Source organism: Bombus impatiens, unplaced genomic scaffold (assembly GCF_000188095.3).
Source record: "Bombus impatiens unplaced genomic scaffold, BIMP_2.2 scf_0217, whole genome shotgun sequence".
Lineage (NCBI taxonomy): Eukaryota > Metazoa > Arthropoda > Insecta > Hymenoptera > Apidae > Bombus > Bombus impatiens.
Genome location: NT_176636.1, coordinates 300,689 through 318,397, shown reverse-complemented (window position 1 = coordinate 318,397; position 17,709 = coordinate 300,689). Strand labels below are relative to the sequence as shown.

At 33.8% G+C, this 17,709-nt stretch overlaps 1 protein-coding gene across 1 annotated transcript; it reads right to left on the bottom strand.

Annotated features, from left to right (window-relative positions):
- Positions 1-576: 576 nt before the first annotated feature.
- On the bottom strand, positions 577-15,988 carry LOC100747320. The gene is made up of 3 exons (XM_033319822.1): positions 15,674-15,988; positions 1,810-2,078; positions 577-901 (listed from the first exon to the last, which is right to left on the bottom strand). The coding sequence occupies exons 1-3, from the start codon at positions 15,771-15,773 to the stop codon at positions 848-850; spliced, it is 423 nt and encodes a 140-aa protein (XP_033175713.1). The 5' UTR covers positions 15,774-15,988; the 3' UTR covers positions 577-847.
- Positions 15,989-17,709: the final 1,721 nt, after the last annotated feature.

The following is a 17,709-nucleotide window of genomic DNA, read 5'->3' as shown; positions in this document are numbered from 1 at the left end:
GCTTTAGTCGCATTCATTTATCATTATGTTTTTCTCAAAATAATTCAACTCCTTAACCTATGTATACCAATATACATATATTCGTTTGAAAATCAACAAGTTGATATTAATTATGAAACAGTCTAACCATCTTCTACGACATTCGTGTCAAAATGCTTGATAAATTAATTCACAACAAGTGTTAGGATTAACAGACTGTGGAAAGAGAAGATGAAAACTGATACCCAACTGTTATAAATAAATCACTTGATATCGGAATAGTAACACGTGTAATATACGATGTATAAGGTAGAATAGCGCAGTAATAAATGGTTGAAAGAAAATTTACAAAATACAATATGAACATGTATGTATATAACTTCCAAGTCACATAGTGTTATAGAGAGATTTTAAGATTGTAGAGATTTAAGATTCACGTCGCATTAAAATACATTAAATAAAATAAACAATCATTTTAAGGAATAACATTTTATTCGTTCTACTTTATGCTTACATATCATTCAATTCGAACGTTAACAATTATATTAAACAATTTAATGTTAAAACGAATATCCGCGAATATAAGTGGAAGTACTAAAGTACAATAGTTTCTATTTATTATTTTCGTTCGATGCAAACAAAAATAAAATACACACATGCTACATATTAACGAATCGTTAAAGTAAAATTCATCTTACTTGTGAAGTATAAGGAAACGTAACATAAAGAATTGGTAAAATTATAATACGATAACAGCCAAGATACTTCGTTAAAATATTTTCACTTATCAATTTCACATATTTTTGATATCTAATATTTTCCAAATTCTTCGTTTCGAATTCAAAGTATAATAGAAACGCTTATCCGTTTATTTGTTATTAAGCTCCACGTCCGGCTGATGAAGGCGATGTTGCGACGTCAACTGCAATTATTAATTGAATCGTTAGTATCATCGATCAATCGAGTTCTTTAGTTCCTTACGAATAAAGCGTGAAAACGAATGAACGATGCTTTTATAAACTTAATATTTCCGTAACATTTAACAATTCATCTTTTAACAAGTTCATCCTACACTTAAGTTACGATAGTTACGATTTGAAATTGATATTATATGCATTATGCATTGATATTACATATTGCATATCGTCATTATACAAGATTACCAATTTCATAGCAAATAACGAAAGAAATATACTGTACGCATAGTAAGACGTTTTACATAAATAGATTTTCGGACGACGAAGAATCTATCGTATAAAATGAAATTTGCTTACACTATTTATTACTATCGTTAAATCTCGTATTAATTCAGCTTACTATGCTTCTCCGCTTATTCGTTAAACCCATAATTCATTCGTTTAATTATTCTAAGAAACAGTACCTTTAATAGTATTTGCTAGAATAATGTGAAACTAACGTTTATATAAAGAACGTTTGAAATTTAAATGAGGAAAAGGGAGGAAGACGAACGAGGAAGGAAGGAAGAACATAAACGGAAATAGAAGTGTGACTTAGGGAGAAGCTTGATACTCTGATCCAATCCCGCGTCTAATTAGCATACAAAACCACTATAGACAGTATAAAAGTTACAAAGGAAGGTGCCGAAGAAAGTTAACTTTTTAATGAGGTTTTGCATAACGATAGAACTTAAAATACTTAAGTTACTGGATGGGTACAAGCGAAGGTATAGTTTTACAACGGAAGATCTTCAGATAAAAGATTCGCGCTTTAACCAAGTTCCGCAACTCGATAGTACCTGCATTGTTCAAGTTACTGATAGGTTACTATTCATTCGTTTTTGCTTTTTCATGAAATCAAATATTTGCATACCCATTGTCGAACGATGAACGACAAAGTGAAAGGGTCGAATCTCGTAGAATCCTGCCTACGCGTCTGAGGAAGAAGCATCTCTTCTTGTCCTTCGAACTTCCTCCCAGGAATAACGAACTCGTTACGCATTCGTAGAGGTTCCATTTCTTGATGTTTGTCGCTGGTAGCCGCGTCTATTTGATTCTCTTGAAGAACGTTGCCCTGTAAATGCGAATCGAACCTCTTGCCGTGTCCACCGAAACAGGAATGTCCGAACGCGGAACAACCACCTGTTAAAATGGAAACGAGATTACTTTTACAATTATGAAATTTAACATACTAAACTAATTTAAGAGAAGAAATGATTAAATCAAATACATTTATGATGAAAGACATTTGTCATAAAATATAGTTTACCATTACAGTCTGCTCCTTGTAGTTTACATAAATGTACAGAAATATAAATGTTACTTTTAGAATATGATATACAGTTACTAGAATTCTAACGTACGTTCGTTCGACTTAACAGTAGAAAATAGCTGCGGTACTTCTCTAACCCGTAACAGACCATTTAACTATTGTTTAATTTGAAAATACTCGACCGTATTTTACTATTTTATAACTATTTCCTTCCTCTGGTATCCAGGTTTATACCTTTCGCCAACGAGAGCAAACTTTTTATCGGACAAAGTGTCAAACCATCGACGAGCATCGTAAGAACATAATTTGTATCTCAGCTTATTTTTGGATGTAAAAATTTCGTTAGATTTAAGACAGCGTATTTGCAAAATAAAAGAAAACGCGTATCGTACGGAATGCCAAACTATTAGAAGCTGATAAACGGAAGCGTAAAATCTAATTTCACTTTCAAATTTACTTTCCTCCTTCCGTGATACGAAGTGGAAAAAATAAATGCTTTTAACGGATCACGAACGGGAATTCGTAATATGGAACCTTCGAAATTGATTCTATAGAACGTGGAACAAGAAAGATTTTATACTTTATAGAACATACATAGCTATATGATCCATTTTAGTAATTAATATTTCTTAGACGATGTAAAATTTGAAAATTAATGGCCCTGCAATAGACGGCAGATAAATAAAGATAAATACGTAATCCCATAAATTCGAATGTGCAGTACCATCTTTTAAGTAAAGAAATATAATCGACTACTAAGAGAAAGAGAACGAGACGAATAACACGTTTTCGACCCGTAAGCAAAAAACGTTACACGAAGAAGTAGAAAAATGCTATTCCGAAATAAACGTTTTAGCAAAAACCGAATAACTTCGCGATATAAAATATGATATACGTTGATATCTGTATACATCTTGTACTATTGCAATATACATGTCGATTTAAACGCAGAGACTCTGTCAACAGGTTGTACGATTTAATTAACAATTACACGAATCATTAAAATATTTTGAGCAACCTATTACCCCTTAACCAAGCCAACATTTACATACTACGCAAGTTTTCATTCTCTGATTGCATAATGAATGAAATTTACTCTCAATATTTCAGTCGTAAACAAGTGTCGCGTGTATGTCACACGACGTATAGTATATTCCTAATCAATTTACCTTATAGAGTTTACCAATTTTAATATAAATACTTTACGCACGATCAAACTAAAACAGGAGTACGAATAAGAAATCATAAACGAAATTGTATCACCATTCCTGTCATTCGCAACCTATTCACAAATATAAAACGTATTCCATGCCACGATGAAATAAAACGTGGTCCTTAAATAATTTAAAGTTGAATGTACCTACGCGGCATGAATCAATCGAATCTCCTGAAAGCAAATTATAAATCGAGCGGAATAGGAAAAGGAGGAGAAGAGAAAAGAAAGAAAAAAGAATGTATCGCGCGAGAGAGCAAACTAAATGACAAACTAAAAAGCGTGACACGAGACGTGATTGGCCGTACGTGATCGGCAGAAAAAATGAAAAACCAAACGAATCGAACGAGGGCTCGAACTTATTCACTCGATTATTATCTTAAACGAAGGCTGGCTCTAATCGATCAACGGTTTCGAGCTTCTTTCCCCTACCGCGTCCTGTTCGCGCGTTTTAAAAGCTTCGAAAGCTCTTTAAAGGGACTCGATCGCCAGAGAGCTCGTTGCCAACAAGGATTTTCTTTTTTTCTTACACAAAGGTTACTCTATGAATGGCAAACTACGCAGATCGCAAAAATGATTCCTCTTGCTTTTCCTTCGTTTTTAGTTAGCTACAACAAAAGGGAAGGCGAATAGAAAAATTATATAGGAATTATTTTTGTAAGAGGGCATCTACGTTCTTCTATATAAAAAGAGCTCGATCGTTTATCGTTTGACTCGTAACTTTTTTAATAGCTACATATAGTATACGATATAAAATATGAATACTTTTTTAAACAACGCGAAAGAGTCAAGGGATCGAATAGAGCGTTGAAAGTCTAGTAGATTCAAACGAAAAGGCGAAAATAATTGGAATTCTCTTCTTCGATCATACGAACAAGACTGTACTGTCTGCAGAGGCAAGCGATGGTTCACTGTCGCTCGTTTCTTTTCGTCTTTGCTAAAGGTTGCGATTGCATAAACGTGCGTTAAAGACGCGCTAAATAATAAAATATTCTAACAAAAGATATTAGTTGAAATAGGATGGAAGATTAATTTAGATTTGAGATATTCCATTTTCATTCGAAGAACATAATATCTACTATTATATAGATTTAAATTATAAGAATTTAAATGAAATAAAATTCTCGTTTAAAAATGAAAATATGGATAAGAACACTGTGAGAGGGTTTAGAAGAAAATAAACTATGATATAACGTTGATAACGAGGTAAGGAATAAAAGTACATCGAGTGGATATTAAAAATTGATAATACATAAAGTGCAGTAACTGTTATATGCAATTATGGCTTGCGTAGTTAGCTCCTTTACATTAAATTTTTAAGAAAACAGAATACAACGTCAACCGGTTGGTTCGTTATAAAACCGGTGAAATTAATAAGAGAGATACTCAGCTTCTCGCTAGATTAATTTAACTACGCTTCTGACAGTTCCTATTGCTAACATATATCAAAGTTTTCGATAAGGAATAGATAAAGTTCAAGCTGTTCACACGAATATTTGTAGAAAGGGTTGATTAACACATTTTGAACATTCTTCTTGATAAACTTCGCTTTTCTAAGTATCCTCGATAAGAGAAGAAACAACCTACACGCGCTAGATCGGATGATGTCAATGAAAATTCAACACGCCCACCTTTTTATGTCCAACAGCTGGAAAATTTTGGTATTTGATATAGCTGGAACTGCGCGATGATACTGGACATCAGAGGCAGCCGTATGTTTAAACTTGTGCGCGCTTGCTATTCGTGGAGGAGATACAGCAAAGTCATAAAATTATCGAAGAACAGCTTTTATCTATGTAAATGCGTGTCTAGATAAACTGAGCAAGTGTAGCCAGGCGAACATAACCACGTACATGTGTCTTTTAATTTAGCTTACCTACGCACACATAAAAATATTTTTTCAGAAAGGAAGAACGAGAACGAGGGACAGTGACATTTTATAGACATTTGAGTCCCCCATCGCGGGCGTATGGCAAACATTCTTACGACCATCGACGAAGATGTTTTATTCTGTCGAAGAGCGTGAATCCTTCGAAAAATCAAACGGACAAATACATGCTTTACGTGTACAGTTAGGAACATAAGTATCTTCAAAACAGAGTAAGCTTTTTAGAATTGGACCAAACGACTTGAATTTTTCTGCCGAGTTAGAAGGATTAGTTTACTAGATGGACGTGTGAAAGAAGAAGTTGAAAAGTTTTGCAGTTGGTCGGAAACAGGAAGAAAATAGTAAAGGTCACTTTTTACGAGTCTTTTATCTGTAACGAAAACTTTAAAAGTACACTTTGTAGATCTACGTTGGTTAAACACATGCTAAAAATTCCATCGGAATCGGTTACAGAAACAGGCAATGGGCATCGAAAATGAAATATATAGAAACTTTCATCGTTTCATTTTTCATCGCTTTCATTATTTTTAATCGTTTGCAACTAATAGCCACGTTAACCGATTTCGATGAAATTTTCAGATGACGCAAATCTACAGAACGTATTTTTTAAATTTTTATTTCACATAAAAAAGTTGCGGGTAGCGACCTTTACTATTTCCTTTGCGATTCCGATCAGCTACAATTTTTTCAAAATCTTTTTTACGCTTCTAACTTCTCGAAGAAAAAAAAAAAGAAAAAAATAAAAGTCGTTTGATCCAATCTAAAAAAAGAAAATTATTTTAAAGAAACTAAAAATTGTGCCAATACTTATATTTCTAATTTTATGTACATCGTACGACGTATTCTTTTTTGAACATCGATAAGCAAGAGCGGGCCGTTGAAAAGTCGAAAACGAGAGGCACGAACAACGTCCTTTCGAGTTCTGTACTTCGCGTATATGTACATTCTCACGATAAATCGTTTTTTACTCGAGCCGAGGAAAATAGAAATATTTGCGGGCGACGCGATCTCGACAAACGATTCATTCGCACTTTGTGTTTACGATCGTCGAGAAAATGCATTCCACGACTGGACAGCCTATTCTACTGGCTCCAACTGCAATTGCACGTGCGAACACGAGCGTAAACGAGGTTGGCAGCTCGCATGATTCCATTGTCTCCGGTTACGGATGCGTCAAAATGTAACGACACGTGGTAGCCTGTTTTTATTACTATTTGTACCTTGATTTATCGTGGCAGTATTTATTCGTGATAAAATCGCTATGCTGTTAAAGCTTGTTCCACTGTTTTCCAAGCACTGTTAATGTTCGCTTTTAATGCAGTCGAATGTGTTCGAAAGTGCTCTGTAACCAACCATCAGCGTTCCAGCGATCGTACGAATGTTTAACTTTTAGAAAAGGTCGGCGCATTTTTACCATATTTTTCGTATTAAATATCATCGAATCGATCGACAAGTCTCCAGTCTTTAACGAACGATTATTCTCTTCCGTATTTGTCGATTTCTATCAAATTTTGAAACGAAACGAAACGCTGAAGTCGATCAAACGCTGTTCCTGCTTAGATGCTAAAGCCAACAACTGAAATACTGTGACAGCCAGAATGGTAGAAATTTTATAGATTTACACATACATACACACACGCACGGGCGCGCACGCGGTATCATACGAACGGATGACAAAAGGAAAGCAATTATATTAACCGTGGACATTTTCTAGCGGAAACAATTGGAAAAAAGTCAATTACATTTTATACAACGAATGTCAGCGAATTTTGGTTCGCCCGTGAATGTACAAATTTTCGAAACATCTTTACAATATAAAAAAGTTACATCGATTTGAAGGAAACAAATCGATGTCGTTCGTAGCTGAATTTCATAGAATACGTCTAATGTAGCTGTACCTTTCGATCGTGCGATTAATTTCAACTTTAAATCGTAGTCTCCAATCATTATGTAACAAGTAAAACAAATACCGCGAGTCTTTATACAGAACGAAACTTGAATCGATTCAGTTTCTTTCATTTTAACTTCTGTCCAACTTTAATCCACAGATTAAGGGAAAAAACGAAGCAAACACTACCTCGTTCGTTATGAATATTTGCAAAATAAAGCTCGCCAAATATTTACAAAACTGCCTACAAATTTTTACAAATACCACGACGTTACATAGGATAAAAATCGAAATTGGCTCAATACTATTTGCTTCGTTCACGTGTAATGCAAATTTTAACCTAAATTGCACTCAAACAAAATAAAATCCGCTTCGATTCTCTATGAATAAAAATTCGCGCATTTATTAAAAAGGAAAATCGCTGTAAAATATTTTTGCAAAATGCAGGCAAGACGATTTATCGACTTAAACACGCGTTCGATTCTTCTTCGTGAAACGAACGCGAGATTCGTTCCTTATCTCCAAAAATAATTGGGCAGTCAAGGATAATATTGTGCCGAGTAACAATGCAAAACATTTCCATGACGCGTACTGAATTTTCAAAGTGATGTTCACCTCCCAGAGTCACAGTGTCAACGCAGGCAAGATGAAACATCGTTCTTGAAAGGCAACGGTAAAAGAGGAACAACTTGCCGACCTCGTTGTAGGTAGAAACGTCGTTATTTCTGGGATCAAGTGATTTAATAAAAGCGATTCGTCTCCGTAGAAATCTGCCTTTCGCGTTTAAAGCACGCTGAATACTCTGTATTTTATCCAATTTTTATACATTTTCGAATCGTTACATCGGAACGATCAAAAAGAATATTGTATTACCTTCTTTTGTTTAATTTTACAACTGTGTCCTGCTATATCTATATGTGTCGTTCACTATTTGACTTTTCAAAGGTGTTTTAGCTACGTGCATTCTCCTTTTAATCTTCTTTTCTTTTTTCTTTTTTCTTTCTAAAATATCGAAACAAAAAACAAGTATGTACCTTCGCTAAAAAAAAAAATCATCTTACTTACACGTACGTTACGCAACGACGTTATTGGAAAAACACGACGCACTTGTTCATTAATTTTACGATCGGCCGTAAGTACTCATTGTCAGTTTGTAATGAGTGAAACAATATCACGTTACTAAATAACGATGATAACGAACACACCGATGCAGAGTATTCGCATTCTTCTACAGATCCAATGATTGTTATCGTTTGTTGCGTAACGAGAGCGTATTCCATTGTTTTCCGATTTCTAGAATTTCGCGAAATTTCGAAATTCTTGCGAGTTCGCGGAAACCGTCTCTTCTTCGTCGCGAGATTGCCCCACTGTCCGACATCGATGCTCGACCGCTTGAATAAATAATCGAGCTTGGAAAATATAATGGAGATGATACAAGACGATGCATATACGTTATTTTTACGTTTCGTTGGAAATCGTTTGGAAAACCTTTTAATGTACCCGAGAAAGTAGGTAATTTTTCTTTCGAATTTAATTCACCGCATGAAAAACTGTTTCGTTAAACGATTTAATTCTTCCTTTGTTTCTTGAATGGTCGATTTACGTAGATTCTTTGATATTTTCCATGCATACATTATAAATTACTTTCAACTTCGACTGATGGGGAACGAGTACCGTTAACGTAATTAAGGCGTAACTTCGTTGACTTTATTATATATTTGCTAATCATTTTTTAATTCTATTAATACACGTGGAAATTACGTGTAATAATAAAGCAGAAAATTAGTCGATAGATAATTGATCTTTCTCGTAGTAATTATATCAAGAAAAAACTTATAATCGACTTACGTATGTAAATAAAATAAAATTCTTGTTAATCGCTATACTTTGTCTAATATCGATTTATATCGTCGTTTTTGCCCATATACCCGTGTGTTATTAATGTTTTATAAATATTTTACAAATTCCCCTTGGTTTATTATTTGTAAACTGACTAGTTAGAAAATGAATCAAACGAAACATACATTCTCCATCCTACTAAATAATGTTCTATCACGCTAATTACTTTTGCCATATTACGTCCACTTGTATTCGATATTCTGCTGTATGATAAACGATATGCAGGTTTTATCGAAATTACGCGACGCCGGATATTGTTCGGATAATCGCGTCTCGGTATGTTCAGAACTCTACTAATAAGCCAATTGTTGGAAAAATTGAATCGTAGGTTACCTTCGATACAATCCTAATCGTTCTAACGAAAGACGTAACGTTCACCCAATTAAAGGTAAAGGGCAAATGAAAGTTCGATCGTGCCGCACCTGGCTGGAACAATGCTTTCACGTTAGTTACTCACGAACTACGAGCAAAAGCGATTGTTAATGAACCAGATGTTCGGGAAATAACAGTATATCCGAAGTAACGAGAAAGATGCTTTAATCCCTTGGTTAAGATGTCTAAATAGAAGAACCTTAAAGGAAAGTCCGTCTATCCATTGATTTTTGAAATTTGGAGAATCGCGTCCAAAAAATGTATCTCCTGGCAAATTATGAACGTCTGTTTAACGTAATCCCTAAATTAAAAATGAGATTGGCGAATGAATCGGAAGTTCCTCGATGACACAGTTAATCTATCTTTTTTGAAACTTAAAATTTATAGAAAATATAGGATCATAGACGTAACAGCGAATTTCTCATTTGTGAAAATAGTTTTACATAGACAATATACTTTACGCTATACACAGATGGGGCGAGATTAGCTCGTTAGAGTAAAATAACTGTCGATTCGTGAAAACCTTTATAGAGGAATGCCTGCCTGCCTTCGTTGATCGATCTTTATGCCAACTCGTAAAAAAATCATTTGATATAATCGCGTACTCTGTCAATTCACTTTCAATGGAGTACTACTCACTGTACAAAATACTAAAGTCACGTAATTATTTATTTATACGATATGTATACAATGTTATACGTATTTATCTTAATAAACCGTGTCGTTAAATCGTAATCGTATTTATTACGATTATAGACGAAGAAAAAAGAAGATTGTATTCGAAGATAGTTCTTTTACTTTTCCTATTTGAATCAATTCATACTTAATCAGATATTGATACTTTTTCATACTGTGGTAAAGGGCTAGATTATATATATATATATAGATATGTATTATAAGCCGATATATCATCGACGTTATTGAGGTGGTACACGATACTTTTGAGTTCTTGGTAAGTAAAATCCATCCCCATCATATTTTCCATACATCGAATTATCGTGAGTAATAAGATTTAGATCGGATGGAACCGCAACGAATAAGACGATTAAAGGTACATAATAATGGAACGAATGTAAGGAGGTAAAATTCTTTATAATTGCGATGAAATATTCCTGTACTCGAGCATTAGAGATAAGAATATGCATGAAATATAAATGTTTTTCAATTTCAGTATATATATTTCCTTTCGATAAAAGAATCGTAAAGTTTAATGGAAATATAATTGAAACACATTTTCTTCGTTAATAACTTTTTGTTTCTTTAAAAATGTAATTTCTTCGTTAAAAATTAATTAAAACCTTCTTGTTCAGAAAGGTACGAAGTATAACATAATTTGTAGAAAATTACTCGCTATTATTTAGGATATAAATGGATACTTAATTTGGAATTTTTTAAACGTATGGCATGCTTATAATACGAAAACCACAGGTTTACATTGAAATCATAATGCTCGTTAGGCCACTCACTGTAATGCGATAAGCAGCTGCATATTGTTCGAACACGAAAATGACTACGAATAGAACTCGTACTTGTATGAACTTTTATTACTTCTCTGCCTTTTGTTATTTATGTCTCGTGTATTATAAAATATTTTGTACATCTTCAGTGAACTAAAACCAGGATCACGCAACTACGTACTTACGAACGTAAGAACCACTCCCACTAAGCTATTCTTTTCCATCGAAAAGAAAAATGCTGTCAGTATGTAAAAAATCTATTTTATTATTAAATATTTATAAATTACTTTACCAATATATAAGATGCTTAAGCAATTTCCAATTTCCTGTCCATCTACGAAGTTTCGAAGTAACTCTTTAGCTCCATTTAAATAACGTTAAATTTGACGAGTAAGCGGGTCAGGGAATGCGATAACTCGACGAATAACGTTTACATTTACGAATTAATGGTTTATAAATTTATGGATTCCTCGACGCGTTGTTGAGCAAGTAAAACATGTTACGTGTTTTCTATACGACCAACTTACAAGACTTCGTATACCATATTATATTTAGAAGAGAACATCGAAAGTCGCATTCAAAAAATTCCAAACCAGTTTTAAAAATTTCAAACCAATCTCCGCATTTCGATAACAGCATAAAGTTACGAGAAACTAGTTAGCATATTATACGTGTATCTCCCTTGACGTCGTACGAGTTTTGTTTTTGTCAACTTTTTAATATAAAGCATATTTACGGCCGATTTAAAGCGATCTAATTAAACAAATCGCTATAAAATTTTATTACGTAGTACTTTCCAGAATCATCGAACAAATTCTGATCGACAGAGCTTCGATCGTTTTACGTTTCGTGTTATAATATTTTGCGAATGGAGCTCGGTATTTTAAATTACACTCGATTAACTTTAACCATAAAAATCATGTTATACGTTATAGAAAAAAATTGTTTCAAAAGGACAGATGAAAATTTCCACGATTCTTTAAAGTGATAAAACAACTACAATGTCGACCACGTACTTGCAAAAAAACAAAACAAGATAAATAAAACGTGGGTCGGTCATACGACACGGACATGATACGCGCACCGTACATCTGTCAGATGTTAACATTTCAGTTATACGTATGTATCGGTTTTTGCTATTACGAAACAAAAATATAAGAGAATTGTCTTTAAATCTTTCGATTATATTCTTTCGTCTCTAACCTACTGTGAGAAATGTATTTAAAAACTAATTAAACAGATTCGTTAGCTATCGATTGAATATGATAAAACGAGTAGAAAAAGTGAGACAAAAAAACATTGAAAGCTTGAAACTATTAATTACGAGATAATTTACATACCCTTGCGATAAAATAATTTATCTGTATCTACCGTTTCGTATTTATTCTCCAACATACATTAATTCCATAAATTTCAAACAATTACACGAATGAATCGTGAATAAACTCAATTTACAATTACGTTCGTTAAATTTTCTACGTTTATTATTTATGTTTATTATTTAACAAAAGCAATTCTATTCGATATCCTCGTCCCCGTTCGTTTGTCTAAACATTTTATATACGTTCGAATTCCGATCTGCCTTACTTGCATTTTGATTTTGTAGGTATAGCGTCGTAAAACATTATACCTTGACCTTACTTTGCCTGCTTAACACTGTTTCATCGTATATTATATTAGTAATCGTACTGATTACACCTATGATAACAACAGGTAAGAAACGTCAAAGGATATAATTCGATTTCTGCTATCAATGGAAACTAACGAGTGATCTAACAATCGAATGTCACTGAGAAACAAAAACGTGTACTAAACAGATGAGTACGAATACCTGCGAGTTAGGGGATTTTGTATAATAATGGAGAATCGATGGTTCAATTTCGCATAGCCCGTCTACAAAATAATTTACGGTAAATTCATGGAATCTATCCGACAACACCATTAAAAGCAGCGATAATAATAATTACCATTTTCTGATGTGTAATTAGTCACATATGGAAAAGCTCGTTCGTTCGAAAAAGAATTGTGAAAATTATAGCATCAAGTCTAATTTCATCGAAACGTAAGTCTCGTTTTAAAATATTAAAGGGATACCGATGAACAGACCAAGTAATAAATAAACTACAATTTCAAAGTAAATTCAATGTATTCTAAATCCACTTAATGAAATATTCTTCGTTATTTTCACTGAAAGGAGTAAAGCCACAGAAACACAAAAGTATTGCACTGGTCTAAAGATGAAAATCAACAGCACGTTCACAATTAACTGTAACTTATTTTATCAAGAGGATCATCGAGAACTGATAACTGTTTCAACAAGCGCTCGACAGAAAACAAATCGCTTTTCAGCAAATTGATCTAATTTCTATACCAACTTCCGATAATTCGCACGATCGCTAGAAAATTCAAAGATTCTCTATAACCATATTTTCTACTCCGTTTACATAATTATCCCCTACGAAGTGAGGAAAGTTTCTCACAAAAAGAAATCGTTTTATTCACAGCAACACGAGATATTTACTTCCTTCCAGCCGTTTCGCGTCACGTCGATTAAAGTGATCATTAGTTGCGATTCACTTAAATGTAGAATCGAGTTGATCGAAGGGAGTGCACGATTAATTAGCAACGGAAGTATCGACAAATATGAACAAATCCAATTACGCGCGAACACCAAGGCATAATGTAAAACTGTGCACGCTCGTTCGTGTCTTTACCGTCCGGATCAATTGTTACGTAAGTTTAAACTGTGTTTTCAGTATGTTACAAAATGTTCAGTATTTTACAAAATGACGAACGGACGTAAATTCAACGGAGTTGCAACTATTGGATTAAAAAAAACGTTGAATAAGTTGAAGCAGAATTATCAACGTTAGAATTAAAAAAGAGAAACGTACAAGTTTAATAATGTTCGGTCAAATCTTCGCGTTATACGTAAAAAGAAAAAAAAGAAAAACTCTGATACATTGGATATAACTGTGATTATTCTTACGTTATTCTTTGATCATTTTTCTGTAGACGTTTTGCAAAATGGTGAAACCACGGTGAAATTTTCAAGAAAAATAAGTATTCCATTCAATTTGCTTCGCAATTTTATCGTACGATATAACCCGGTGTATCTTCGCTTGATTTACTGCGTACAATTTAGTTTGAACATATAAACGTTAAAGTTAAATCGAAAGATTATGCATATGGCATGCCGTATGAAAGTTTTCTTTCCATATCTTAACGCAATGAAACGATCACGGGATTGGAGTATCGGCAAACTAAAGGAAAAGGTAATTCGTTTATAATGAAACATTCGGATTAACGCGTAACATCGAGCCAATAATCTTTGTTTGCTATCACGATGAAACTAATTTAAGTTCACGTTACGCCGAACGACCGAGAATTAAGTATTCGTTCGATTGCTCTTAAACTACACCGTAGCTTTTCTGCGGTACAGCGCGGAGTAAAGTTCCTTTTAAATAAAGTTCGTTCTCTGCGAACAACAAAGAGCGAATATCAAAGATTCTCATTCACAATTGTAACAGCCGCTGTCATATTTCTTGTACGTTTGCCTACTGGCAAACGCGTTCTTTTAAAAACGAGAGAACGTTCCTTTCTCCGTTTCACGCCACGATCCTTCGCGAAACGGGTGGTTAAACGATACGAAACACGAAACCACCGAGATCTTTATTAAACTTCGATCGGAACAAATCGAATTATACTCGCCAAGGTCTAATTATAATATGCGGTGTAAAGGTGGAAAATTAGGGGGTTATAAGGAGGGAAATGTACGGAATGGAAATGTACCTGATAGCGTGTGTGATGGGAATTGATATTATTAATAAAATATATAATAAAATTGTTCGAGTAGATCCGAAATTTCCTACTTTTATATTTTTAGGAAAATAAATAATATTCCATTCTCGTATTTCGATTTCGAAGTCTTAATATTGCTTTACGTTACGTTTAAATAAAAACATTAAACTCAAACTTACTAACTTCGAAATACTTCGCTCGAAACATTCCTTCGTTTAGTCTAAAAAACAAATTATCTACTCGAAACAAGAGATAAATATCGATGTACCTTATTTTATGATCACCTTTACTCTCTAAAATGAGAAAATCTTTAGCCCTCCCCTGAAACTCTCGTATAACGCAGAATTCAAGGAAATTTATGGAAGAAGAAAGTTTTATTCTTTAATAATACCCGAGTACTTCCATTACAAAAACAAAAACGTCTGAATCATTCGCATGAGAGCATCTTGTTCCACAACGTTCGCTTCGCTTTAAACCACTAACTCCTCGCTCTCTTCTTTATGAGAGTTCAACAAAAAAAAAAAAAATATTTTAAGAAGGTGAACGATACACGTTTGCCGATAATATCTAAACTCTGAAAGTAGATATCGAGATCGTTCTAATCAAAATCTTCTATTTCGTAACTCATCCTCCTCTTTGAAATATGCAATGACAAATAAAAGAAGAGTTCGAAGCAATAGGAAAACATATGATCGTTTTACAAAACAGAATTATAATTGACAAGCGCGACAGCCAGCGATACATAGCCTACAAAAGAATATTACGAATAGTAGTAAGAAATATTTAATACAAAAATGACCGATAGATACTCGTATAGGGAAGAATACTTTTTGTATCTTCGATAAACGCGAAGAAACGATCGGGAAAAGGTACTCTTTGACGATGTGTTTCGCGGAATAAGAAATTTCTAAAACAGCCGCAAATGTAAAATAAACAACGATACTCACGTTTAGCGTAAACTGTCTCGCTGACAGACAGTAGAATCACTAGAGTGCAGACCGATACACAGATCGACAGCGGAAGACCGGAAGTCGCGTTGCTCTTCATTCTCTTCTTATGCAAGTTGTATCTCTGGAAGCCGTTCCTGTTGACTGGTCCAATGACTCGATCGGCAACTGGCAGACGAACCAAAAGATCCGATGCTTCCTCGACGAGCAGGTGGTTGTGAATGAACGAAGGAGACGTTACGCGGTCCTTCTTTTACGAGAGCGGAAACCAGAGTGGCGCAGTCGAACATTGCTGAGTCGAGCACGCTGACTACGCAGACACTGTGGGTGGTATATAATACTGGTTATATACAGGGTGTTGATATGTTGTGAACATGCGGGTTGATAAAACTCATTGAAAGAGACACGAATCGCGGAGACATTTAACTCGTTCGTTAGTGAACTCCTTTGTACTTCGTATGCATATACATGTTACATATACATATGGTCGTGTAACTTTGAAGGTTGATGGAACTCGTTAGAAAGGGTGTACAGATCACTATTTTGATCTAAGTGTATGCCATGGATTTAAGCTTGAAAATTTCTTGATTTTACTTATAGTTCGTTGGAAGAGTGGAAGTTTAAAAATTGCTGGAATCTCTCAGTTTGAAAATCTTTCGGCGGAATTTCGATCGCATCCTATCTCTTCAAATTTTTGCGAAGAAATTGTTCAACTTTTTCGTAAAACTACCCTTTAATACAATGCCGATTTTTTATTATTATCTCTGTAAATAACGTATTTCTAGAGGTTAATGCAACTATCAGGAATTGCATCTACGTTGCAAATTTCAACTGGATATGGAATTTATTTTGTGTTTTTGCACTTCTGTAATTCCACCTAACCTACTGATTATCTTTATAGGATTATGTTTCTATGGTATACTTTCTATTATATTTAGAAACTAGAGTATATAAAAAATGCATTTTGAAAATATTTGAGCAGAAAAGAACATTATTTAGCTGATATTCAACGATCTTGATATAGTTTCTATAATCAAGCTATTATGCCAAAAACATTAACCCTCTTTGTTACCAACAAAAGAAAATGTAAACTGATCACTAATCTTAATGCCTATCCTGAACAAATATAATTTTTTTTCTGTAAAGATATGTGAAAAAAACGAAAAATATACTTTCCAAAAACCGATAATCCATTCTAAGAAAAAGCAAGATTTTTCTATAACTTCGATCGTTTGTATGACCTTCTTTCTATATATACATCGATCTATAGACCAAAGCGCAATATGTAAGCGAGTGTAACTTCTATTTGATTATCCCTTTGTCTCTTTTCCTGTTTGCGAGATAAAAATTCTACATCGTTTAAATCACTTTAAAGAGATCTAGATTTCTGATACAAAAATTTTTAATATTTTTTAAGTTCTCTCCTTTATACAATGTAAATTTTAATAATGCTTTCCATTTCTAGATAGAGCTAATAACAGCACGAGAAACTTTCAATTCCAAATTAAAGGATCCAACAACTTCGTTTACTTTTTTACCCGACACTTGCAATTAACGATTGAGATACGATAATTTTATACATTTTTAAGAATTTAATTACAACTTGACGCGATATCGGTTAAAAGTAACGTATTTCGTTCCAATGGATGTAGAAATTGAAACAGTACATAATTAAAACGATAAAACGTTGGTACATAGCCAAGAATACTTACCTCCAAGAAGTTTAAATGTATGTACATGGTATCGAAACAAGTTTCGTCGCATACAAACGCTTCATGCAAAGAGCTTATTCATTATGCAATGAATAATGGTTCGGTAAATCGAAATTCTAATCGTACACCCGCAGGAAATGATCCTCATTGTTCCTGTTCTATTCTACTTACAATGGAAAATAACATATAAAGAAAATAATATATAAATCAGTCTAAAGACGCGCAACAACAATTCCAACCCTCACATCGATATCTATACAATGATATAATTTCACTAGCGTATCGATAGCATTTATTCGGCCAAATAAGACAAAGTTTATCGAT